At 39.2% G+C, this 25,787-nt stretch overlaps 1 protein-coding gene across 2 annotated transcripts in view; it reads right to left on the bottom strand.

Annotated features, from left to right (window-relative positions):
• The window catches only part of GPATCH1 (G-patch domain containing 1), a 28,112-nt gene extending 15,092 nt beyond the window's left edge, over nucleotides 1–13,020 (bottom strand). For both annotated transcript variants that reach the window (XM_044987028.1, XM_044987030.1), the window contains exons 1-10: nucleotides 12,876–13,020; nucleotides 9,331–9,465; nucleotides 8,887–8,972; nucleotides 8,015–8,175; nucleotides 7,561–7,658; nucleotides 7,314–7,372; nucleotides 6,605–6,850; nucleotides 4,853–5,000; nucleotides 3,600–3,679; nucleotides 2,150–2,354 (exon numbers count right to left, since the gene is read on the bottom strand). In XM_044987028.1, the coding sequence (XP_044842963.1) occupies nucleotides 2,150–2,354; nucleotides 3,600–3,679; nucleotides 4,853–5,000; nucleotides 6,605–6,850; nucleotides 7,314–7,372; nucleotides 7,561–7,658; nucleotides 8,015–8,175; nucleotides 8,887–8,972; nucleotides 9,331–9,465; nucleotides 12,876–12,954 (1,297 nt within the window). In that variant the 5' untranslated portion in view covers nucleotides 12,955–13,020. The remainder of the gene's footprint in view (nucleotides 1–2,149; nucleotides 2,355–3,599; nucleotides 3,680–4,852; nucleotides 5,001–6,604; nucleotides 6,851–7,313; nucleotides 7,373–7,560; nucleotides 7,659–8,014; nucleotides 8,176–8,886; nucleotides 8,973–9,330; nucleotides 9,466–12,875) is intronic.
• Nucleotides 13,021–25,787: the final 12,767 nt, after the last annotated feature.

Raw genomic sequence — 25,787 nt, 5'->3', positions numbered from 1 at the left:
TTAAAAGCTGACAAAATAGCATTATTGTAGCTATTATACAATCTTAATTTCTGTCTCAGCTATTTAAGAGTGACCTGTAATGGATATTTTTTTAAGTTATGTTTGTGCCATATTTTGCTTATTTATGACGTGTGGAAAAGGCTTGGAAGGCTAAAGACAAAAAGGAAGCGTCCTCCTTGGTTTTTACTGAGAAATGTGAAGTCTGACCTTTCCAGGTTTTGCGGGGGCCCCTTCTTCTGGGGGGGTCTCAGAGCAGGGTGGATAAAAATCTATTATTTAAAGAAAAAAATCAAAACAATCAGATGGCTTTTATTAAAATCAGATTTTTTTATTTAAATAAAATGCAGGTTTATTTTTTTGATAAATAAACCTATTTCAAGTTAAATTTGAAATGATGACAACCTATGTTAAGGCCTAAACTTTTTATAGTCTATTAAAATAATTTATATTAAATAAATATTAAGCAGTACATGTTTGCTGCCAAGTTTTAAAGAAAGTCAAACCACTGCACTGGCGGGAAGTGCACTGCCTAAGCATCTGGAACCTGAGATTGTTCAAGTGCTAAATCAGCTTCTGGCAAGAGTAACCTCTTCTGCATGCAAAGAAATAATGTTTTCTTCATCTCAGTTTATTCAACTAATTCAGTTCAATGACTAGTTCACTCAAAGTAAAAAACCCAATGGCTTTTCTTCTAATCTATTAATAAAACTATGTGAGAGAATGAGGCCTATTAGTTCTAAAATCTTGAAGGACATGATGATGAGAAACAAAGTTCAGTAACCACATAAAATACTTACTTTGTTTAATAAGTCAGTTTTAAATGAAAAACACATTTTGATAAACTAAGACTTGTTTTTTTTTATGTATTGCATACATTTGATAGTTTTATTTGTCTAATAAAATTTAAAATGCTTGTTTGTGCATTTTTAATTAAATTTCTATTCAAACAGAGCTTGATACAAATCAAGTAAAAAATGAATAATCTAGTAAAGAAATGCATCATTTACCATATTCTAAAGAATGTAAAGGTAAAAATTAAAAATCTGAATAAATGTAAATTAAATGATATACTTGCTTAAATATACAGGGGTAGCTCAGTGGTTTGAGCATTGGCCTGCTAAACCCAGGGTTGTGAGTTCAATCCTTGAGGAGGCCACTTAGGGATCTGGGGCAAAAATTGGTCCTGCCAGTGAAGGCAGGGGGCTGGACTCAATGATCTTTCAAGGTCCTTTCCAGTTCTAGGAGATTGGTATATCTCCAATTATTACTATTACTAAATGTGTATAAATATAGAATACCTTGGTTAGAAAAAAAGAAGGACCAAAATTAGTACGAAGGCTACATTTAGTTGCCAATCAACATATTTTAATGGTTACCAACCAATGAGAACCAACCTGTCTTTAGCATAATAACGCAAATGTACAAATGCAAAGCAAGATTAAAATAGATTATTTTACTAAAGGTTACTTTCTTATGGATTAAAATCTGTGATTTAAATCAATTCACCCAGTTTTGCAGCATGAGTATTGTGGCCTCAAACTTAACTGAAGGGAAAGGCAATTAACATGTTCTTTCTCCAGTATCCTTTACTGGTTGACATTAAACAGATGTTAATCCAAAAAAAAAAAAAAAAAGTTTTAAGAAGTCTAACATCCCCCTTTCCCTCTTATTTGCTATTTTCTCTAGACTCATATAATGTCACAACAACACTAGTGACTAGAGAGCTATAAAATCTTCCAGGCTACACAAGATCTGAATTTCTAAGGTTTTAAAAAAAACAAAAACAAAAACCCACAAGCAGAAATTTAAAAAAAAATAAATTTAGGCTTCATGGAAGCAAAAAATGAAATACCTTTACACACACACTTTTCTCCTTTAATTAGTGTCAAGAACTGAAAACACCTGTAGGTATTCCCAGTAATTGACATTTAGGGATCATATTGTCCAATATTTTGGCTAACATAAGGGGTGTTTTAGTTTTATTAAATTAGAAAATATATATATTCAAGATTGTAAACATTCAAGTCTGTAAACAAGTATTTCCTGTGCTAAAAATATTATGGGGATAACCTAGTAGTTTAGTCAGTGTTAAGTGAATCTAGGTTATAATGAAACAAGGAGAAGTATGGTCACACACTATGTCACATACCTTTTAGAGCAGTCTCTCCTAGCAATTCCCTCCTCTGAGATGCATTCAGTGTGTGTCTGTTTTGCTGTGGAGTATCAGTCTCACGTTTCCCAGTTGATTCAACTAATGCCTGAAGTAAAAGGAGGTTTTCATTTCTAGCTGTTATCACTGGTCGAAAGTAATGGACTGGTCTGTAATCCCTTGGCAGGTCAGGTGGTAGATAAGTCTTCCAAAACAAACAGAAAAACACAGTGAGAGATGTAGTTTCATATTTGTTATTTATAGATGAGATGTCCTTCACTAAAACCACTGAGCAGCGTACAAAAGTTAGTCTTACTATAGACTACTAGTATATACTGCTCAGACTTGCAGAAAAGGACATCCACAACCTGTATACTCCTTTAAGTACTGTCAACTTAATTTGTGAACATTAACAATAGAAAAGTAAGCTATATAACAAACAAACTGGACAGGCTCAATTAGTCTGAGTCAATAAATAAATGGCATTGTAATAAACAGGAACATCTGAAACTTGAAAAAAATAATTACCAAATTGTCAGTTTATAAACATTACACCATAGATCAAATAGCAAATCAAGAACTGCTTTTTAAAAAAAAAAAAAATTTTCAGAAAATGCTTTGGATATTGCTTAAGAATTTACCTTCCTTAAAATTGGAATTACATGCACTTTCAAACGTTAAATTTTAAAAGTTGAATAGTTTCCCTAAGCTTCTAAAATACCTTAGTATCCTCCACTGAAATTCTGTTTTCATATCTCTTAAAAGAATAGTCCTCAATGAACAACAGATGTCCCAATGCCTCCTTATGGTAAAGTATACTAAGTGGATTTTTCTTTCTATTTCCTCTTTAGGAAAAGCATACTGTCACAAAATTTTATATATGCCAGGATTTTACCCCATTCTACACTTATACCAATACATCTTATACTTAAAATTAAGTCCTAAAAATAGGGTTAAAACAAATTTGTCACTATGAGTGAATTTGAGAGGTCTTGGTCACTAAGAAACTATGAGGTTATGTTTGAACAACAGACAAGCAGAATATATACGTTATTCTTGCTAAAACCAATTCTCCAAACTGCTGCCAAACAGTAGTGAGCAGCTCTGAATGCATTTAGTATGTCTAGTGGATGGACAAACTTCAGGTTTGTATTATCAACTTGAAAAACCTATAGTTTTGACTATTTAGGATACCTTTGTTGCTTACCAACGTTTTATTCCTATTACAAGATACAATATGAATGCAGTAGAATAGAATAATAACCAAGGAGCGCAGTCAAATTGCATATCACTGTATAGATCTATATTAGGCTTGTTTACATCTTTCCTTCATAAATTATTTGATTATTATTGACATATGAGTGATTACTTATTGTCTATATTTAAACACGTAAAGATGACAAAATTATAATAGTTGTTTTTGCTAAGAGAAAAATTATGTTTTGTTTACCTTCTTTGGAGCTGATGATTTAGAAGCCAAGGAAAAGCCATCCAGAATTTTGCCAATATATCTAACTTCTTTCTCTATTCCTATAAAATTATTACAGAATTAGTCATAACTTTCAAAGCCAACAACTATAGAATTAACTTCATAGACAGGGATATACAACTTTAATTTTTTAACTAAATAATTTCGAACAATTCTATTTTCTGATACAGCATCCTTTAATTAGTATATCCTGATATTTTTAATTCCTTATTAAAAACCTTTACAGTTTTCCTCAACTTGTGAATAATCAGCAATAACTAATACTACTATGCATTGTATAATACAAACAGAATATGCAAAAGTTACCACTGACTTTCATATCCTGCATAATTTTTGCTTAACAACAATCCCTGAGGCATGCCTATCCCATTTAGAATCCATCGAAGCCTTCACGGCTGTGACTGGCTATACTGATGGAACCAAATTCAAGCCAATGTTGATGGAATCAATTTCATTTTGAAAGAAATTCAGAAGTTTATGTATGTACATTAAACTAAATCCAAAGACTACCCATATTAGCAAGGGCTACAAAATCAGGCCCTATATTTGCAAGTAAATTACTGAAGGATTCTTAAATATTCATGCATCTTTTCTGACATTAAAACTACTGTGTAAGTTATCACAGCCTAGTATTAGTTCTAACCTAGTGCACACAGTATTTCTGAGATTTTTAACCATAACCACTGTTAGTGGTGAACTATTACCACTATTAGTGGTAATTATTTTCCTCTTACAACTGCCTTCTTTCATAGTAATTTTGAGCTGTATTATGCCAATGTAGTTTCATATCTATTGCATTGGCAACTTTCATCCTGGCATTTCCTAACTTTTGAGTGCTTTTCAACCATGATATTTAACATTTTTTCCATATAATATTTTATACCTTGGCCACAGACAACTTTGGAATAAGCTCTCTTAATATCATCTGTATTTTTATAGTGGTGTTGCTTTTCACTTACTATTTTTTCTGCGGCAGAAAAAAAATGTTTTCAGATAAATACATGACTAAACTGAAGAAAGCAGAAGTTTTCATTTAATCTGCTTTTGAACTACAAGTAATGGTAATGGAAGAGACTAGGTGAAATATTGCGATCTCAGGGCTAGAAAATATCAATCCTTTATAAATGAACATATTTGGGAAATAGAGGTTAGCATTCTTATATACATTTTAAGTATAATTATACTGAAACTTCAGATTTATCTATAATTCTTACCTTTCTTGTTTTTATACTGCTTAGGTGCAGTCCAACCATACAGCGTATCTCCAGGTTCCTCATCTTTCAGAACTGTATCATATTTTGACAATGTTTCAGTAGCATATATATCATCATCTTCTTCTTCCAAAGCTCCTACACCAAAAGCCTAGAAAAAATTTTTAAATTAAAAATGGTTAGAATTATACAGTGTCAAAATATAACAGTTCTGTCTTGAAAAAAGTAACATGTCAGAATATGTATATTTTGTCTCTGAAATTAAAATTACATGTTTGGGACCCGTTTGATAACTTTCATGTAGCAAGTACTTTACCCTGCCAAATGGGAGACCAATGATCAAAACAGCAAGCGTATCCTCCAGCTCCTCCAGCAGAGAGGGACTGGGACCGCTATGTCAGAGGCATGTTTGGTTTATAATTGGCAGGATTAGCTATATAACACTGAACAATGTATCCTGCCATCTAAATACGAACAGCACAAGTTGAGCTCTAAAGGAAGAAAATAATTATGCTGGCAGGAGGCCTTTAAAGAGGAGAAGAACAACGTAATGGGAATAAATACAACCATATTTGACCATATTTATTTTTTCCCAAAAATCACATAACTTGACAGTGTTTCTCTGTGTGAAAACATGAATCACAGGGGCATAGTGCTAAAGGAAAATTGAATGTGGCTGACAGAACCTAGCATTGGAAGGAAATGGCCAAAAATTAAACATCTTTGGTTCACAAAAAGCTCACTTTACTCCAGTTGGAGAAATTTAATGTTCACTTTCATTTTTACTTACACCACACTCATCATGATATTATTACATTACACTCATTTACTTACTAAGCCATATAGAAGCTTCATGGACTCAACCATGGCTTCATAGCAAGTCTATGTTAGCAAGTCTATGGGAACAGAAGCAAGGTAGCCTGCCTGCCTCCCAATCCTGTTCTCAAACCACACTTAAAGTTTCTTGCGATCATTCTATCAGGCCTCATGGAGAAATAAAAATCAATTATCTACATTTTATTTCTCAGAAAGGTAGGAACAGTAGAAAAAAAAAGAGACTACCTTATGAAAGGGAACATTTAATGAAAGCATTGCTTCACATTGATAAGGTAGTGTCATTTTTTTTCTACTGTTCCTGGCTCTCTGAGAATGAGAAATAACACTGTAATAACAGAAATATCTACATTTACAGCAAAAATTGCCATTGACATAAACAGAAGTGTTGCCTGATTACGGACTAGGAAGCATAGCATTTGGCCCTTGCAGATTCTACTGCAATTTTAAGAGTACTTTCAATGTATTTAAAAAAAAAAAAAGTATACGTTTGTTTTATTCCACTCTCTCACAATTTATTTCAATCACAATATTAATATTGGAATGTCATGCATATTGTAAAAGGAACCAATGATCCTTGCCTCTTTCAACCAATAAAAATATATTAAATTCAAGATTCAGGCTGACCCCGTTTATTGGTTTGGTCATTTTACCTATCTGTGCCTTAGTTTTCCATCTCAAATTTGGTATATTACTACTATCCCACATCACAAGGTATTATTAACATTTAATTCATGTTCTCTTTCAGATTCTCAGAGAGAAGGGAGCAGAGTAGTACAAAGTATTATTTTTAATACCAGAAATGGTATTTTCAATTTGCGTTAAAACTTTGTTTTAATTCCATTTTAGAGAGATTTTAAGACAAACATATTTATTTCCTATAACTGGCACTTCAACACAGTATATACAGTAATGTTTTACCTGGCCTGAGATACCCAATTTTCTTCCTTTACTATGTCTCAGATCACCAAGTAGATTACTTGTCTTTTCAGAACCATCAGTAAAAAGACTGGGGTGTTCTCCTCCTGAAACCCCAAACAATGCTTTGGTAGGGTCTAGACCCTTGTAACCAAGTCCATGGACATTCTCTTTAGGAGTCAAGTCTACAGGCATTACATCTTTGGGTGCAAACGTCACATTCTCTGGCTGATATTCATCCTCTTCATCCTTTTACAAAGTTAAAGTACATTACAATAAATAAACATTGAACTCTGTACAGCAGTATAAAAATGTAAGTTCCACAGCAACATTTAGTTACGATGAAGTCCAATTCTGAAAAAGTTTAAGAGTTCTCTAAATACATACGGATATCACTGCATATGCCTGACTAGAAAAGGAGCTGTCCTAGGTTTAACTTAACCCAAGCATTAATATTCAGAAAAAAAGCTCTGGGTAGCTTGAAAGCTTGTCATTTTCACCAACAGAACTTGGTCCAACAAAAGATATTACATCACCCACTTTGTCTCACTAATGTCCTGGGACCAACACTACAAATATTAGTATTCTAGTCATATAATAGTGAGATTTTTTTTTGTTATACTTTTTTACATATATTGAAAGTTATACTTTAAATATAAACTTACAAATACTGCTTTTATATCAAAAACAGAAACTTTTCCCTGCATAATACCTCAGATCCCTCAGATCCTTCAGGTGGTAGGGCACAGCCATATACTTTTACTTCAGGATCTGCAAAGACATAACAGCACCATACTATAAAGTTACAATTCTTCAGTAAGTTTCTCTTAGTTACATTAAAAAAATAAATAAATAAATAACCACAGAGCAAATAAAAGGTTTTTACAAGATCTTCTCAATAGCACAGAGAAGACTAGAAACTTTTCATTTTCCATTACTCAAAACTTAGTTGAGCATACCAGGTTTTTCTTTGCGTGGCTTTCTCTTTACTCGAGGTCCAACTCCTTGTCCTTCTTTCCAGCCCATTTTTCGCAATAATTCAACACCAATAGTTATTCTAAGAGAAAATTAAGAACAAAACATTTATGCTGACAGCCTAATTTAAAAGTATTCATGGTGAAGCTCCTGAAAGCTATACATAAATTCATAACAGTATGGGCCAAATTTTCCCAGCAGCTTTTTTTAAGCACAATTCTTCACGTATTATCATTTGTATATGTACTTTGCATGCAGAATTGCAAATGACAGTGCGCGCAAATTTGCATGTTCAAAACAAGAAGGCAGGTGGAGGTCCCTTTGAAAAGGCAATTTTATATATTTTGCAGTAATTTGCATTGACTGCAGTAGTCAGATATTCCTTTATTTGCCAATACATCATAGGTGTTTTGGGGGTGAGGCGCTATATCTACTCACTTTGCTGGTGCTATTAAATCATGCAGTGCAGTGGCTCCTGGAATGGATGCAGTTACCCCTGCAATCTGCCTAGCTTTTTCTTTTATTCTATCTTTGGGTTTGGAAGCAAAGTCATCTGTCGTTGTAATTTCTTTAGGCGCTATCCCATATTCACTTAGATCCTGAGAAAAACACACACAAAATGGAAAAATTATAATTAGAAATAACTTTTCTTCAAATATAGACTAATATTAAAGAATTAAATTCCAAGGAAAACCTGGAATTTATGCCCTTCATTTTGGCTGGGTTTTCAAAGGCACCTACGTGAGTTAGGTGTCCAGCTCTAATTAAATTTCAATGGAATTGGGCACCTACCTCCCCTTATGCACCTTCAAAAAATCACAGTCTTTATTTACATATGCTTCTTTATAATGGAGACCTAGAAAGTTTTGTTTGCTTTCTGTTTTTCTTTTTGTTTGTTTTAAACAGGTCCTACCTAGAAGATTCTTAGTTAAACAAAATAGGGTTTTTAAATTGCCTACAAACATTCAAGGGCTGAAACAGCTCCCAACTACACCCATCAGCCCTCAAAACTATGCCAGCAAATCTAGGAAGCTCATATTTTACATCCTGATATTCCCAAGCTAAGAAGTAAACAGAACCCACCACCACCAAATGCACACTTGTCCCTGACAAGATTAAATCAGTTATTTGATGAAAACTTAAAATAATGGATCATTCTTACAAATTTCTTATTAGTACTATCTACAATAAAAGTGATTTTATTATCTATATCTACATAAATTCATGCAACAATATACACAATGATAAAATGGCCAAACATCTGAAGTATTGTCATGCTGCAACTTTTTGTATAATTTTTGTAAATTTACCTCTTCATCCATAAAGTATTCTGGTCCAAGGACTGTTTTGTCTGCTCTCTTCTGACGTGATGATATAAAAGTTGAAGGGGCCCATCCTTAAAAGAAAGCAAATCTTTAAGAAATGTATAAAAAGAAACTGTAATATAATGTATTAATGCAGCAAGGAAAGGTTATGTGTTTCCATTTTGCCATTCTATTAATCAGAAACACATTAAGGACACGCCAACACAACGTGATGGATCCATAATCAGAGCATTCCAAGGATAACTGCTTCAATGATGTTCATTTTAATAGAAAAGTATAACTATTTACAGTGAACATCAGCAGAAAAAAATACATAATACCAATTTACATTTGTTTTCCCAAAAATAAATGTAGCAGTGTTATGTTTTGATAAAGTATTACTGCAGTTCTTCTCCATGAGAGGAACTAGTTTCAGACACAATCTCTGACCTTCCTTTGAACCAACAGTGTTGAAATAGCCAGCAGAGAAACCACCACTAAATGCTCCATGAAAACGTTTGTATCGTCCCTTTTCGTCTTTAACGGTCTGCTCTTGAAGGGGAATTGGCTTCTTAATTCGTTCACCTACAATTATCAAAATACAAAAAAACAGGAAACTGAGTTAACCTGAACAGAGAATCAAATCCCCACTCTTCTCAGTAACTATTTGCTCCCCACAGGAATAGCAGCCAACTCTGAAGAGGAAAGTGACAGCAGTTCAACTGTGCATGTCAGTACTACGTGCTGCTATTTCAAACAGGAACTGAGAGAATAAGAAAATAAAAACAGTGATGAAGAATTTCTAAATCCTAATCCCAGTTCTTACACCGACTTTTTCCATGGCTGTGGGCAAACCACAAACTATCTGTCTCCTTAATGTCCCAATCTGTAAAATGCGACGAATAATATTTATTTTCCTATTTTAGAGGGTGCTCTAAGCACTGATTGTAAAGCATTATGAAAATTGCTAAGTGTTATTATCATAACAGCGGGCTTGCATAAGGGATAGCTCAACAGTTTGAGTATTAACCTGCTAAATCCAGGGTTGTGAGTTCAAGCCTTGAGGATTTGGGGATTGGCCCTGCTTTAAGCAGGGGGTTGGACTAGATGACCTCCTGAGGTCCCTTCCAACCCTGATATCATCATCATATCCAACTGAAGCTTTAGGAATTTGGAAGGAAGAATATAACTATCCAATTTTGAAATTAATCAAGACAGAGGTTAACTAACAACACTATCATTGCAAACAGTCAACAGGATCTTTAAAAGTCAAGGCTATATTTAAGTGGTCCGAACCTCACTTGCAATAGCACCATCCCCCTAAGAGAAGTCAATGAGGCTCCATACAGGTGCAAACATCTGCTGCATGCAATCTATTGCAGGATCATGGACCTTGAAATATTTCATACAGCTGACTGTGCCGAAATCACGTAAGACGACTTCAAGGGAACAGACGGATTTGCATAATAAGAAATTTTAAAGTGTATATATAATCTCCTTTTTGTGTAAACTCATTGTTGTGTGTAAACTCATTCTTATTTACTGAAAACCAAAAGTGTGCTTGGCTTGGCAAACACATGTAAAATACTGTCATTTCTCCAAGAGATTTATAATCTCAGGGATAGACAATTGAAACATTGCTGTATACAGTGCTTACTGCCCACTGATTTCACAGCAGTGAGCACTAAGCCCCACCATGAAGTGCTTGCAGGATCAGGCCTGTAAGGCCTCAAAACTCTTGTCCTGGCCTTTAAAGGGCAGGATCCTTACATTATGCAAATATTGACCATTGAAATATAATACTGTACATATATAATACATGGCATGAAGGATAAACATTCATGTGGCCAGTGCACCTGTGCATGTACACGCATGCACACCCACCCACCCACCACTGGTTACATGCACTCTGTGCTTTTGATGGTAGGATGTATATTTACATCCAGCTGCAGGGCAGTTTTATGAAACTGGATATAAAAGAAAAAGTATTGACCCTGAACCTTGTAAGGCAATAAGAAACAGTATTAAAATGAGTAACATTGTATTTAATCCTTGGGTAAGACGCACTACAAACCACAGGGGGATTTTACTGTATAACTATAGAGACTAACTTTTACAACAATTAATTGCTTTCTACTTTTATCTAAGTAAATAACAATGAGGGCTTCCGTTGTTTACTTCCATCAGTTCTATTCCAACATTTATGAGAAATATAATTCTGTTATAGCAAAAGCCTTGTATCAGCCATGCACAGTGTTTTTGGTTATCTGAGTACAGACGTGGAAAAAAAAGTCAATTTTAATAAATATAACTTTGCTTTATTTTTAAAAATCTGAACACCAACAACAAGGCCTTACAGAAATGCATGGAACTTCCAGGTTGTTGAAACAGTCTGAATGTACTGAGAACTGAAGCCTTAGTGCTTCAATGGTGCCAGGATTTTTCATTTTCCATTTAAGCACAGTCATTTGAGAACTTGGCCTAGCAGTGACACTGTTAAAAGAGATATTGTCAACTTAGGCCTTGTTTACAGACAAAATTTGTACAGCTTTAACAACGCTTGTATTATTAAAGCGGTACAAGTGGTCTAGCTTATTCTTGTACATGAAGGGAAATAAACTATACTCACAAAAAGTATCTTTATACCAGCATAACTCTGTCCACACTATGAGTTGCACTGGTATAACTATTTTGATAAACAAAATCACAACCGTAATCGAATTTGTACAAAATCCTTGTGCAGACCCAGGCCTTAATCACACTTGTGTCTGAAAACTAAGGACCACCTACTGCAACAAGTAACACCTGAAATTTCAGTAACTGAGGGCTTGTCTACACTACTGTGCGGGGTTGATCTAAGATACGCAACTTCAGCTACATGTATAGCATAGCTGAAGTCGACGTACTTAGATCTACTTACTGTGGTGTCTTCGCTGCGGTAAGTTGACAGCTGACGCTCTCCCGTCGACTCCACTTGCACGTCTCGTTGTGGTGGAGTACCGGAGTCGATGGGAGAGCGCTCAGCGGTCAATTAATCGCATCTATACTAGACACGATAAATTGACCCCCACTGGATCAATCGCTGCCTGCCAATCCCGTGAGTAGTGTAGATAAGACCTCAAAGATTAGAAGGGAATCCCCTGCACCCCCTCCAGTTTGTTTGTTTTGTACATTTGCCAGCTCTTGGCCTATCATCTGTACTACCCACTTCCCTCTAAAGCTATGTCTACACTACCGTGGTAAGTCGACCAATGCAACCCAACTCCAGCTATGTGAGTCGACGTACCTTAGCGGTGTACCGCGGTGGGTTGACAGGAGAAACTCTACTATCAACTTATCTTACACTTCTCAAGTACAGGGGTCGACTGGAGAGTGATCTGCTGTCCATTTGGCGGGTCTTCTGTAGACCCACTAAATCAACCGCTGGTGGCATCCCAGCTGTAGTGTAGACCACCTGCCCTGGTACTGTGTTGACTGTGCAGTGTGCACTAACTCCCCAACCACCAGGCCAAGCCCAGAGGTTTCTTCAACGCTGTCCTCCCCTATTAACACCCCGCAGCGCAACAGCCTCGGTGCGTTAGTATTCGCCCACCCAGCCCCGTCTCTCCCTCGCGGGCTAGGCGGAGGTGGCCGTGGCCGTGTTTACTGGGCCCTGACCGGGGAGAGCCGGGCGGGTCTCTCGCAGGCGCAGGGCAGGGACAGGCACTCGCGGGGGACAGGACGAGAAGGAAGCCGCAGACCAGGCGGCGGGCATGGAGAGGCGCTGGCTCGTCTCGTCTCGCTCCCTGAAGCAGACAGGATGTGCGGCTGCCGAGACGGGGGCTGCCCCGCTGGACCTGGCTTCCAGGTGGCTCCCCCCGCCTCATGTGGGCAGAGCGCTCCGGGGAGACAAGGCCCCTCGCTCACCGCCCGCCCGCGGCGTTAGCCGGGCTACTTAGGAGGACGCCTCCGCGCAAGCCGGGATCGGGGCGGCTGTGTCCCCCGAGCTCCCTTACCCTCCGGCAGGGGCTCCAGCGCGGTGCCATAGCCCGCCAGCTCCTCCTCCTCGCTGTCGCTGGCCTCCGGCGCCGCCATCTTCTGACCAGGGCGCCTGGCGCCGGGGCCAGGCCGCTGTCACGTGAGAGAGGCGGGGCGCTCGGCGGGCGCCGCCATCGCCCCATGGGGATGGAGCAGAACGAACGACCTGCGGCCTGCTCGGACTTAGTCTGCTCTCGCCTGCCGGGGGTTGCGCTCAGGTGCCCAGAGCCCGCAACCCCAGGGGGCTGCTGTAGCTCAGGCCCCGTCCCCCATTAAGCTCTTGGGGTGCTGAGGGACGGTGTGAAGTATCAAATATTGTTCTCTCAGTTTATATTTCTGCCACCCTCAGGCATACAATGCAGTCGTCATCAACTTTCAATGTAATGGTTAAAATGTAACTTGTGATCCGTTTTAATACATTTCAGTACATCTTAAAATAAGGGATGGGTGGGCATCGTACGGGACAAATCAATGACATACGGGACAGTGTCTTGAAATGAGGGATGGGTGGGCACCCTATTAATAATTCTAACCCTAATAATTTTAAATGTATCATTCATTGGCTCCTATTTTACATCTTGATATTTCCAAGTTAAGAAGCAAGCAGAACCACCACCAATACACACTTGCCCTTGACAAGATTAAATCTAGATGGGCAATACAATAGAAAACATACTCAGAAAGAAACCCTGTACTTGCGGAGGGAGTAAGACTGCATTACCTAACAGGGCTTTTCCATTTCTAACATCTATGACCACATAAATGTTTGCAGGATGCAGGACTGCCACAGCAAAATCACAATGAACTTGGACATAACAGGACAGGTGTTTGAGATCCCTTTCATATTCCTGTGCCTGTTCTGGAATGGTGTGAGTGGGGCCAGGTTCCTCTGGGATTCCATCTTTAATTTCCTGTAGCTTCATCACACAGCAACACTAAGGCCTGGTCTACACTGGGGGGGGGGTGGTGTTCGAACTAAGGTACTATTCGCGTAGCTGAACTCGAAGTACCTTAGTTCTAAGTACTTACCCGTCCTCACGGCACGGGATCGAAGTCCGCGGCTCCCCCGTCGACTCCGCCACTGCTGTTTGCGGTGGTGGAGTTCCGGAGTCGACGGGAGCGCGTTCGGAGTTCGATATATCGCGTCTAGATGAGACGCGATATATCGAACTCCGAGAAGTCGATCGCTACCCACCGACCCGGGCGGGTAGTATGGACGTACCCTAACACTTCCTCCATGAGGATGAATAGTCAGGATACGACTTTCTTCAGAGCTACATTTACTGGCCAAAAGAGGTCACTCAAGAGCAACATTATTGATCCCAGGAGCTAGCCCCTTTGCCTTTACAGACCTTTTAACCTGGGGAGCGTGAGATGTACCCATATAAAAAATACTACAGTGTATTGTTCCAAATGAGTGGTCTGAAACACTGTAGTTAACCATGTTTAAGCATGATTCTTGCAAGAAAGGTGGTAATAGTTTCCAAACTCAGAGTTAACAAGGCCAACAAATCCCAGATATGATCCCACAACAGACATGGAAAGAATCTAGCACAGGGTATTAGTATCACTACTGCTGTCAGGATTGAAGAGTAATGGATAATAGCAACTGCAATTTTGTGAAATAGATCCACTTCCAGAATCAAAGTGTAAAACATACTCCATGTGTATTCAGTGTGGAAAGTGGGAAACATGGATGTTACTGACTTACAGCTGATAAAACTCACAGAGCCAAATTTGGTCCAGTTTATTTAAAGTGCTGCTCTACTCAAAAAGTGTTTGTGCAGAAACTGCATTATGGTACTTAACAGAGCTGTTCTCTATTTTTCATTGAGTCATATCTGCTGATAGTGTCAAAAATAAGCTTTTACTACTTTTTTTTTCCTCTTAGCCCCGAAGAGTCAAACTCTAGCCACCCATGACAGGTCTAGACTGTTCTTAAAAACCTCCAAGGATGGGAATTCCACAGCCTCCCTAAGACTTTTTCCAGTGCTTAGCTATACTTAGAGAGATTTTCCTAATATCCAACCTAAATCTGCCTGGCTGCAAACTGCAATTGGTGGACATGGAGAACAACTGATCACCATCCACTAACAACCTTTTACATATTTGAAGACTGTTATGTGTATCCTCAGCTTTCTCTTCTCTAGATTAAAGATGCCCAGTTCTTTCAATCTTTTCCTCATAGGTCACATTTTCTAAACCTTTTATCATTTTTGTTGGTTTCCTCTAGATTCTCTCCAGTTTATTACAAGTTACATTTAAACAGTGGCATACACATTTTCTTAACATTCCTAGATATTTTACCATTAGTGATCACTCACATTTGCCTCCTTTATCCAAAGGACAGAAGACAGCCATGGGTGAATTGACTTGGTTCCACCCCTTATTCCATGAAGGCCTACCAGGATATACTACAGATGGTCCTGAGCAGCAAAGTTTGGGACAGGGGTTTTACTTCACAACCATCTATGGCCTGGTCTACACTGGGGGGGGGGTGTCGAACTAAGGTACGCAAGTTCAGCTACGCGAATAGCGTAGCTGAACTCAAACTACCTTAGTTCGAACTACTCACCCGTCCAGACGCCGCGGGATCGAAGTCCGCGGCTCCCCCGTCGACTCCGCCACCGCCGTTCGCGGTGATGGACTTCCGGAGTCGATGGGAGCGTGTTCGGAGTTCGATATATCGCGTCTAGATGAGACGCGATATATCGAACTCCGAGAAGTCGAACGCTACCCGCCGACCCAGGCGGGTAGTATAGATGTAGCCTATAATATTAAATGAAACCCGTATAAGAAACCACCATTCTTAGATAACCTTTTTCTTAAGAAACTGTTCCAGAGTATCACTAAAATGTACCGACAGCAATTCTACCCCATCTTCATTAGAAGACCACTTCAGCTAAGCAACCAATTTTTGTCAGCCCCAAAAGTGTATTTTGTAGACTAGGTCTATTCCAGTGTTCCTTAATGAATGAGTTGACATGATGAAAGAAGGGTGCCTCTACACGTCGGCTCAAAGAATGAAACCACTTTCAGAAACTTTCATGTTTTTCTGAAGAGTACCATATCATAGAACTAGTTCTCTAATGTATTTTGTATAAATATATGTTTAGGGTTTGAGAAAGGTGTCAGTTTCACAACCCTAGAGACTGAAGTCCTCTTTCTATGCACAGAGCTTCTCCAGTACAGAAAGTGGCAGTACAAACATCTCTGTTGTGGCTTGCCAGTATTCCTCAATCCTGACCTGAAGGGACAACTTCTAGGAGTAAGGGGCCAGTTCAGCTTCAGTGTCCATTTAGTTCTTGACTTTGGGGGAGACTCCCCAAAATGGAATCAGTATGAATTTGTGATGTGGATGTCTGTCCACTAAGAACTGGACTGAGACCACCAAATTTCATTTCACAAGACACAAAATTGCCTTCCAAAGACTCATTTAACTGAAACCAGGAAGATATAAGTTAAAGGCTCTAGGTGCTATTACTGGTCTCCTGAGGTATCCAATTACTTGTACAGACAGTTTTAAAGGAATTAGTGTACATGGTTAGAAGGAATGTCCAAAAATTTTTTTTACTAAAAGATGTAGGGGGAAATAATTAGTTGTGCTGTCAATTTTTTTCCAGTTCACATATGAAGAAGGTTTACTCTGTAAGGCAGTTATTGAGGCAGTGTTAGAAACAATTGTGAACTGGAAAGTCATGTCTGTTAGCTACTGCAAATAAGCTCCACTTTTATAATATATACCCTAGGAAATTTTGAGCACATTCACATATGTACACAGGTTTTCTCTCTTTTTCTCTCAGTAAGTTTATTTCTGCATTAATAATTACACAAAAGAGAAAATAAATTTTATTAAAAGAAAAAGCTGATGTCAACTCAGTCACCTTTGTTTACCTTTCATGTACAGTCTATACACAAGGTGTGTTGATAGGTCTTACCTGCCCTTTGGACCAGCACTGGGTGTGGCTCATTAGGCACCAGATAGGAATCTAAAATGGTAACATCCACCCAGCCTGTTCCTTCGCTGTCGTCAAGGACAACAAGCAGGGTTTGATTATGTACAGTATTTACCTTTCACCCTAATCATACCTAGTCACAGCTGTGTGATCAATTATTAGAATGTAAGTGGACAGCAAAAGCACTGCTATATGTTGTATGAGAGCTCAACTAGAGCTGTGCAAACCTGCCATTTTTGGTTTGTATGGGTGGAAACTAATGCTGGGCCTGCCCCAAAACCTTGGACCCAAATACATCCAGATGTTGGGCTGTTTGTTTGTATAATGAATACAAACAAACCTCTAGATCTGAAATCCTGCAACTTTTAATCTGTCTCTGCATTTTAATTTTGTGGCTTTACCCATTATTATCAGAGAGAAACTTTTATGTACATTTTGATTCAAGTGGTTTCCCAACCTTGCATTTTTCTTAAGAGTCAGGTTAATTCAAGGTCAAGGTGCTGAATGCAAAACTTTATTAAAAACATCTGATGGTAAATTCTGTGCTGCAGGTGGGTTATTGAGGTTTCTTTTGATCCAGAAGATTCACCATATGAGCAGCTGTCACAAGTTTCTTTAAAACACTGAAAGGAAATCACAACACTCAAACTTGAGAAATTCCATTCTAATCCTAGATTGTAACATGTTTTGCTTTGAGTTTAAATCAAGTGTTCTTAGGACCAACAATATTTTGCACACAGCTCAGCTGCTTTGATTTCTGTGTTCAAACTGAAACTAGCTGAGTTTCAGGCTTTCATGGGAAATATTTACACAGCTTTAAATAGAATCCTCCCTATCTACATAATTTGTGGCTTTAATCCAGCTTTAAAACTGTAGAGAAGGGAACAATGGATATTTACATATATTATCTTTTTTCTCATCATTGCTAATTACTTTGAGCAGTTGGCCAAAATACCTAATGGTAAAATGAGCTGTTAGTCATTAGTATGGTAGGAGGTTTCCTTTGATTAGTAAATAATTGATCCTAAAGACTTTATAACCATCAAGACACATACACACAAGCTTGATTTTGCACTAAATTAACATTAATAACAAATCTCTTCCATGTCGTGTTTGGTACATACAGAGAGATGGGGTAATAAAGTCTCCAGCGCCTTCTTCAATCATACTGACTTTCCTTTACCAGATGAGAATTACATCTTGCATTATAGAGTTGCTTACTTTGTTCATAGTAAACTGTTATCTCCTCAAATCAATAAACAATTTGCATTCATGATATAAGTTGGTGGGAGAATATGTGATGATTTTGTTACATTCTATATATTTTTTGATACCACGCTCATCACATAGTATCTGAGCACTTTCCGGTAGTTCATTAAGTAACATGACTACACATCTGTCACATGTTGTTTGTTGTCTCATCCTCTCCCCAGGTGGAGCAGCATTTGTAGTGGAATGTCTTATTTTTGTAGGGTTTTTATGATTAATAAATAAATATACATGTTGCTAATAGAGCCAGTTTTAAGGCAGGTAACCCAAGCGACCACCTGGGGTGCCGGGCTTGGGGTGCTGTTTTTGTTGCTATGACAAAAGAGAAAATAGAATGTTTGAAGTAACATGTTTCAGGTACTCCATATTTGGATTCATTTTTCACTAACCTCCTAGAATGTTCTAGATCTTTGTAGAATCTTGTGGAACCTGCCAGACTTTCTGAGAACATTTTCCTCGAACCGCCTAGAATGTTGTCAGCCATCCCCTTGCGGGTATACAAGGGATGGGGACTCACCAGTCAGACAGTGAGATATAAGAATGAACTGAAGTGAAGTGAGTTCACAGTTGCAATATTGTGAACCTTGTTTTATTGTGTAATTTGAAAGTGTGCTTATGTTTTAAGACTTGAAGAGTGTAAGTAGTGACTAATAAAGAACATATTTAATGAGATGCCAGAGATATCTATCGAACTCCTAGCTATGGAACAATATAAAAGACTGAAATCACTTGTTATTTTATCACTTGTAAATGTCATTGGCCACTCTTTGGATCTCTTAGATGCTGTGGTTCAGTTCGCAAGGGTAAAGGCAAGAAAAGCAACTTTTTGAACTAAAAGACTAGAGTTAATATTCTAAGGCTGTTACCTACTGAGACACTATTTAATACTAGTCCACTCAATGTTGGTGCACAGTTCAATTTCTTGATGTTAGTACATTTCAGATATTCTTAAAATTAAAGTTTCTATAAGCTTAGGGGAAATGACATTTTTTATTTGCTTAGATACAGCATGAATAAATACAGATTTACAGATCCTAGCATGCAAATTTATCATCTTATGTGACAGGGATAAATCATGCATGCAAATCGTGCATCAAACTCATGAAATGGGCTACAAATGCAATAAAAAATAAGGTATTCAAAAGTTTAAGAAATGGAGGAGGAGGAGCCAAAAACGCTCCTTGCCTTGGACACCATTTGGCCTAGGGCCAGCCCTGGTTACTGTGTATTTATATTAGAGAAGGAAAGGCACTGGAATCATCACAAAACTCACAACTTTCCACTCCATTTGCAGGGCAAGGTCAAAGAAATGTGCCTTTCAACTGGAATGGAAAGTTGTGAGCTTTGTGATGACTCCAGTGCCTTTCTACAACAGTAACACATTCAGTGACAATGTGGCTCTCTAGATTCTACAACACTGAGGATCACTGATCTAATATATTACCCATCAATTAAGTAGTTCATTGTTAATAATGTAGGCATATATATTGTGAAAGCTTTTTGCCACAGATAGGCTAGGCTAGCAGAAACTTCATAATTTCTATATGAAAGCTCAAATAGAGGAGGATACATCAAAACCAGGAAGAAGGCCCCAAACCCACAGACGGATTTAATTTTTGTTATAATTTTTAAGGGCAGAGTGAAGTTTGCCAGTACTTGTCAGTGCATTTGTTTTTAATTAAACATGTTAAGAGGGTGGACCAAATTAGGCTGCTTATTATATCTTTTGTGTAGAAGTAACCTTTCAAATAGGTAGTGTAATGTTTGATTTTAAACATGTGAGTCACTGACATGCCATGGTAACAAACATTATAAACTTCTTAAGTAAACACCTAAAATTAGTTGATTAATTGATGGGAGTATTTTAAACACGGTAACAAAGAGATTAAAAACGTATCAACAAGAAGAACAGAAAACAATATTAAATCAATTAAAATATCTTATTTTACCAAAATTATAGAATTATAGAAGAAATAAAGGCCTTGACTTAACTGCTGGTGCTTAACTCAGGTTCCACTGAAGGTTCTCTCTTACTATACTCCACACATCTACACTGTACCACATGGCAAAGCAGCCATCCCGCCCTGTGGTTTAGGACCAATTTTGCATCTTTGTCTTTACTGACACAAAGGGAGCTGTATGCAATGTAGTTATAGCCATGTTGGTCCCAGAATATTAGATAGAAAAGGTGGGTGAGGCCATATCTTTTATTGGAGCAACTTCTGTTGGTGGGAGAAAGAAGCTTTTGAGATAAACAGAAGTCTTCTTCAGGTCTGGGAAAGGTACTGCCAGCAAAATGCAGGGTGGAACAGATTGTTTAGCATAACACAGACACTGGATTTATGGCTTATTACAACAACCTGTAACCACTAACCCTCTCTTTTTATCTTATGACAGCAGAGGTGATAATGGGTCAGTCTACCTTGAATGCTCCCTTACAATATGTGCTAACTACTTATGCTAAACAATCTGTTCCATCTTGCATTTAGCTGTGACACTGGGAGTACCTTTCCCAGACCTGAAGAAGAGCTCTGTGTGGCTTGAAAGTAGGGTGACCAGACAGCAAGTATGAAAAATCAGTACAGGGTATGGGGGGTAATAGGAGCCTATATAAGAAAAAGACCCCAAAATCGGGACTGTCCCTATAAAATTGGGACATCTGGTCACCCTACTTGAAAGCTTGTCTCTCTCACCAACAGAAGTTGCGCCAATAAAAGATATTACCTCACCCCCCTTATCTCACAAAGGGAGTTGGTTTTTTACATCAAGATAACTAACATGCAATAGCTCTAGTGCTATGATCCTCTCTCTTCCCCCTTCCCCCACTTGTGGTTGACCTCATCTAGTTTGCCTTGCAGTAAAACTAAAACTATCCCTGGAAGAGAACGCCTTTACAAAGCTTCACAAAAGGCAGAAGTTTGCTAGCCAAGTGAATCAGCAAAGAGAACTGTTGTTCTTTTAAGATAAAAGTTGCTACTTTTTGATGCAGCTGTGTATGCTGAATAGGACATTGTAGGGAGTACTGGGCACTCCCAAAAAAGTGAAGAAAGGAAGATAAGGAGTGTAAAGAGAAGCAAAGGAAGAAGGACAAGGATCCAAGGAGAAGCTGCTGACAATGGAAGAGGGATCGCAGACTTTTAGACCAAGTTGTCTTCTTTTAAGTGCTTTCATCTCACTGGTATTCTACAGGAATAATAAAACACAGTTCACCAAAAGGCACCATGGGGGGTTATCATTAAATTGCATTAGTGTCCATACTGAAATATAACTGACTCAATACCTTTTTGATTAGAGAAAAATCAATTTAGGAGCTTGTTTGTAAATATGTTAACAGTTTATTGTAAGCATTTATTGTCATGGATTGTAATGTGTTTAATACTGTGATCCATTTAAAGTGGTAATTTACAGTAATTACCTCACTAACTGTAACTCATTAACTGTTACTACTCCTGTAAAGTTAATCAAGATTAACTAAGGGCATATCTACACTTACCTCCAGAGCGATCGATCCAGCAGGGGTTGATTTATTGCATCTAGTGAAGACATGATAAATCGACTGCCGAGCGCTCTCCTGTCAACTCCGGTACTCCATCAGAAGGAGAGGCGGAGGTGGAGTCAACAGGGGAGCATCAGCAGTCGACTTACCGCAGTGAAGACACCGCTGTAAGTAGGTCTAAGTACGTCGACTTCAGCTACATTATTCACATAGCTGAAGTTGCATAACTTAGATCAGTGGTTCCCAAACTTTAACAGCCCGTGAACTCCTTTCATGAAATTGTGAAATCTCGTGAACCCCCTCCTAAAAATGAATATTTCCAGGGATTTAAGTTTAAAGTTCCTCACTGTGATGGACGCACTTGCTTTGCTCTGCATAGCTCTTGGAAGTCCGGAACCACTGGAGAAAGATAAAGTCTCAGGTCTGGTAACACAGACTGCTAACAACCAACAAACTAGAAAATGAGAAGATTCACTCAAGCCTCACTGAAGCAAAAGAGCACTCCAGAGAGAATGACAATTACCGAGGCACCTTAACACTGCTACGCTGGCTACAACGTGCTTCCAGCTGGTTTTGATCACAAACAACTTTACTTCCACCACAAGGGTTTCCTGTGAGGGACAAATTAGCTTTGACCATCCCCCACGTGCAGCATGGCCCCTGCTCACTCTGCCCTCGATTCCAACTTCTCCTGTCTGACAAGGACAGGTGTCTGAGCTGCCACCTGTGCATCTGGGGTCTCAGCTGCCGCCCTGCCCACCACAGGGCTCAGGCTACTGGCCCCGTGCCAGGGTCTGGGCTGCCGGCTCTGCATTCCATGGGGCTCCTGCTAGATGACCCCATTGACCGCTCCGGTCCACTGAGCTTGGGCTGCAGGTCCCGCTGACTGCCAGAGCTCAGGCTTCCGGCCCCAACTGCCAAGCCCAGCTCTTCCTGGGGCTCGGGCTGCCAGCCCGGCTCGGAGCACTGGGGTTCGAGCTGCCGGCTCCCTCGCTGACAGGGGCAGGGTTTGGGCTGCCGGCCCCAACTGCCCGGCCCCGCTCGTCCTGGGGCTCGGGCTGCCAGCCCCGCTCGGAGCACTGGGGTTTGGGCTGCCGGCTCTCCTGCTGACGGTGGCAGGGCTCACGCTGCTGACCCTGCGCGGAGCGTTGGGGTTCGGGCTGCCAGCTCCCCTACTGAGAGGGGCGGGGCTCGGGTTGCCGGCCCCAAATGCCTGACCTCGCTCTTCCTGGGGCTTGGGCTGCCAGCCCCGCGCAGAGCGCTGGGGTTTGGGCTGCTGGCTCCCCCACTGATGGGAGCAGGGGTTGGGCTGCCAGCCCCATGCGGAGCACTGGGGTTTGGGCTGCTGGCCCCAACTGCCCGGCCCCGCTCAGGCTGTGTTCCCTGGAACTGGGTCCCACCTGCTGCCTCCAATCCCAGGGTCCTCTGGCCGCCATTAGTGAATTTTTTCTGGCGAACCCCCTGTAATATTCGGCGAACCCCCAGGGGTTTGCAAACCCCAGTTTGGGAACCACTGACTTAGATTGGCACTCCCCACCTCACTGTAGACCAGGCCTAAGATGATTGAACAGGAAGGTACCCAGCCCAGAGAGTAAAGGCTAGAGCTTCACATATTCATGGGGCAGATGTTCAGAAAGAACACATTGGGCTATTGGGTGACACCAAGGTCACAGAAGAAAATTTGACCTACTATATGTAATGCACATAGGATTTTGTGTCTGTGGTAATGTTGCCCAAATCCTGGTCCCATTACATAGACTTCAGTGTGACCAGGTTTGGGCCCTTTGTTTTAAAGCTTTGCAATTCTGTGCCTGTTTTTCATGTTTTGATTAAGTGGTAGGTTCGTCTGTAAACATAAATAAAATCAACTAGTACAGTGATCTTTAAAGAGACAAAGGGGAATATTTATTTTAATTCAGAGCTAGATTCAGTGCTTTCTAGTTTTTATTTTAACCAAAAGATACCAAATGTTTCTTTAGAGCCAAACCTCTGAGTAGCAAAGAAATGTTGTTTTGGTAAAGAAAGCCCAATGTCAAGTGTAGCAGTTTGCTATAGTTTCTCTCTCCTAATAATAGAGGTGGCCTTGAACCAAGATCCTACATCCATACACCCCAAACTTTGAGGACAGATCCATACTTTACTCTTGCTTCTATTTTTATAATGGAGCAAACCCACAACATCGATCACTACCTATTTGGAACCCTGCAGAGTTTGTGGCTTGGGTCCACGTCTACCTAAGATTTCTAATAGCAAGGAAACAGATATAATAATGTGTAGCTGGTAATAGATGAGGGATGCTTGGCCATCTGGTTCCAAGAAAGATCAGAAATTTGACTGTCTGAGAGTAAATCAGCTCTTGGAAAGTACAAACTTGTGATTTACATTCCACGGGCATGGAGCTTTCCTACCCAGTCATTACACAGCTCAACTATAGCTACTGAAATTATACAATCAACATGTTGCATGTTCTTGGGGAGCTTGATCATGTACTCTTTATGTAGATAAAACTCCCATCAATTTATGTAAGGAATATATGATCAAACCCTACACATATAGTATGTTATTTTTATGGTCAAGTAGCCTTTATCAGTGTCAGGGATCATTTTAAAGTAGTCTAATCTAGTAAATAAAAGTGCCCGGTAGGAAACATGCAGGACAGCGAGAATGGGGTGAAAGTCCCTCAGATTTAAGACAATCAAAGCTGGTATATAATTAATATCTATTTCCAATCTCCTCTGCATGAATGTTTCACCAACTTCCTGATCCTGATTCTGAAATGCACTGCTAAAAATTTCCTGACCGATACCACTGAAATCACTGGCGTCAACTCAAAATAATTTTTGTTCTGAGTTTGTTTCAACAAAAACTCAGTGAAAAAAAGATTTCATTTCAAATTTAACTGACTTTTTTTGGGTCAGGAGACTCCGAACTGAAAAATCCATTATTTGCTCAGCTCTACTATCCACTGGACAACATATTAAAACATCAGAGGGGTAGCCGTGTTAGTCTGGATCTGTAAAAGCAGCAAAGAATCCTGTGGCACCTTATAGACTAACAGACGTTTTGGAGCATGAGCTTTCGTGGGTGAGCTCATGCTCCAAAATGTCTGTTAGTCTATAAGGTGCCACAGGATTCTTTGCTGCTTTTACATATTAAAACAGTGATCCCCAGCCTTGCAGAACTAGAAAGTCATTTTGTCAATGAATGGGGTCTCACAAAAGCCACAGGAAGGATTATCCTGATTATGCTGCAATCTTTGCATATTGATACTGCATTGTCATGACACAGTATCATCATGTACTGATGTAATACTATGACAAACTTCTGAAAATAATTCCCACACATCTCATCACCATTATTTTATGACTGCCTTTGACACAGGCTTTGCTTTCTCTTTTCCCTCTTATCTTTTGTTGAGAAAGTGTGATGGGTGATTCTCCAAAGGTGCACTTTTCAAATTTGTGACATCCACAAGAAATGCAGATTCAAAAGACTCGCAGAGCTCAGAGATTGAAAATTACTATATTAGTTATATTCATTATTTAAGTTTGTCACATTCCAGTAGTAGTCAGTCAATTGAATGGAAAGTGCTTCTGGAAGTCACACACATTTTAAAAGCAGCAAAGACAGTTAAAAAGATTAAACAGCTGGGTCTGGCTTTGCTTTTGACTTGGATGGGACCTACAACTGACAGATTAGTGAAAGGTAGTTGCAATCCATATATTGAAATCACGGCAAAATTCTGATGGACTTAAACAGGGGCAGGATCGGGCCCTTAGATCCAAATTTCTGAGCTGCTGTTTCTAACATACCTCAGTTCCATGGGAACAGAATAGATGTGCAGCCTTTCAGACTACAACTCATAAATAACTCTACAAACATTGGTATCTTAAAAAAATGCAGCTGCAGTAAAAGAAGAGAGAACGCCAAAGATATTTTCTCTAGATAATGGGGAGTTGCCTCCACAGATTTTCTCTCCTCTTTCTGAAGACTGTGGTTACCAGACACTTTAAACTTACAGAGCATTTCTTGGAAAAAAACAAGAAACACCAACACTCACTTCTACTAATGGAAAGTTAATTATAAAGTATTTTGATATATTGCATCTTTAATCAGTACATTTCCACAGATCTCTTTAGGTCAGGACTGCGCAGTAATGAGCACATTAT

Source organism: Mauremys mutica, chromosome 14 (genome assembly GCF_020497125.1).
Source record: "Mauremys mutica isolate MM-2020 ecotype Southern chromosome 14, ASM2049712v1, whole genome shotgun sequence".
NCBI classification, from domain to species: domain Eukaryota; kingdom Metazoa; phylum Chordata; order Testudines; family Geoemydidae; genus Mauremys; species Mauremys mutica.
This window is presented reverse-complemented; position numbering and strand designations above follow the sequence as displayed.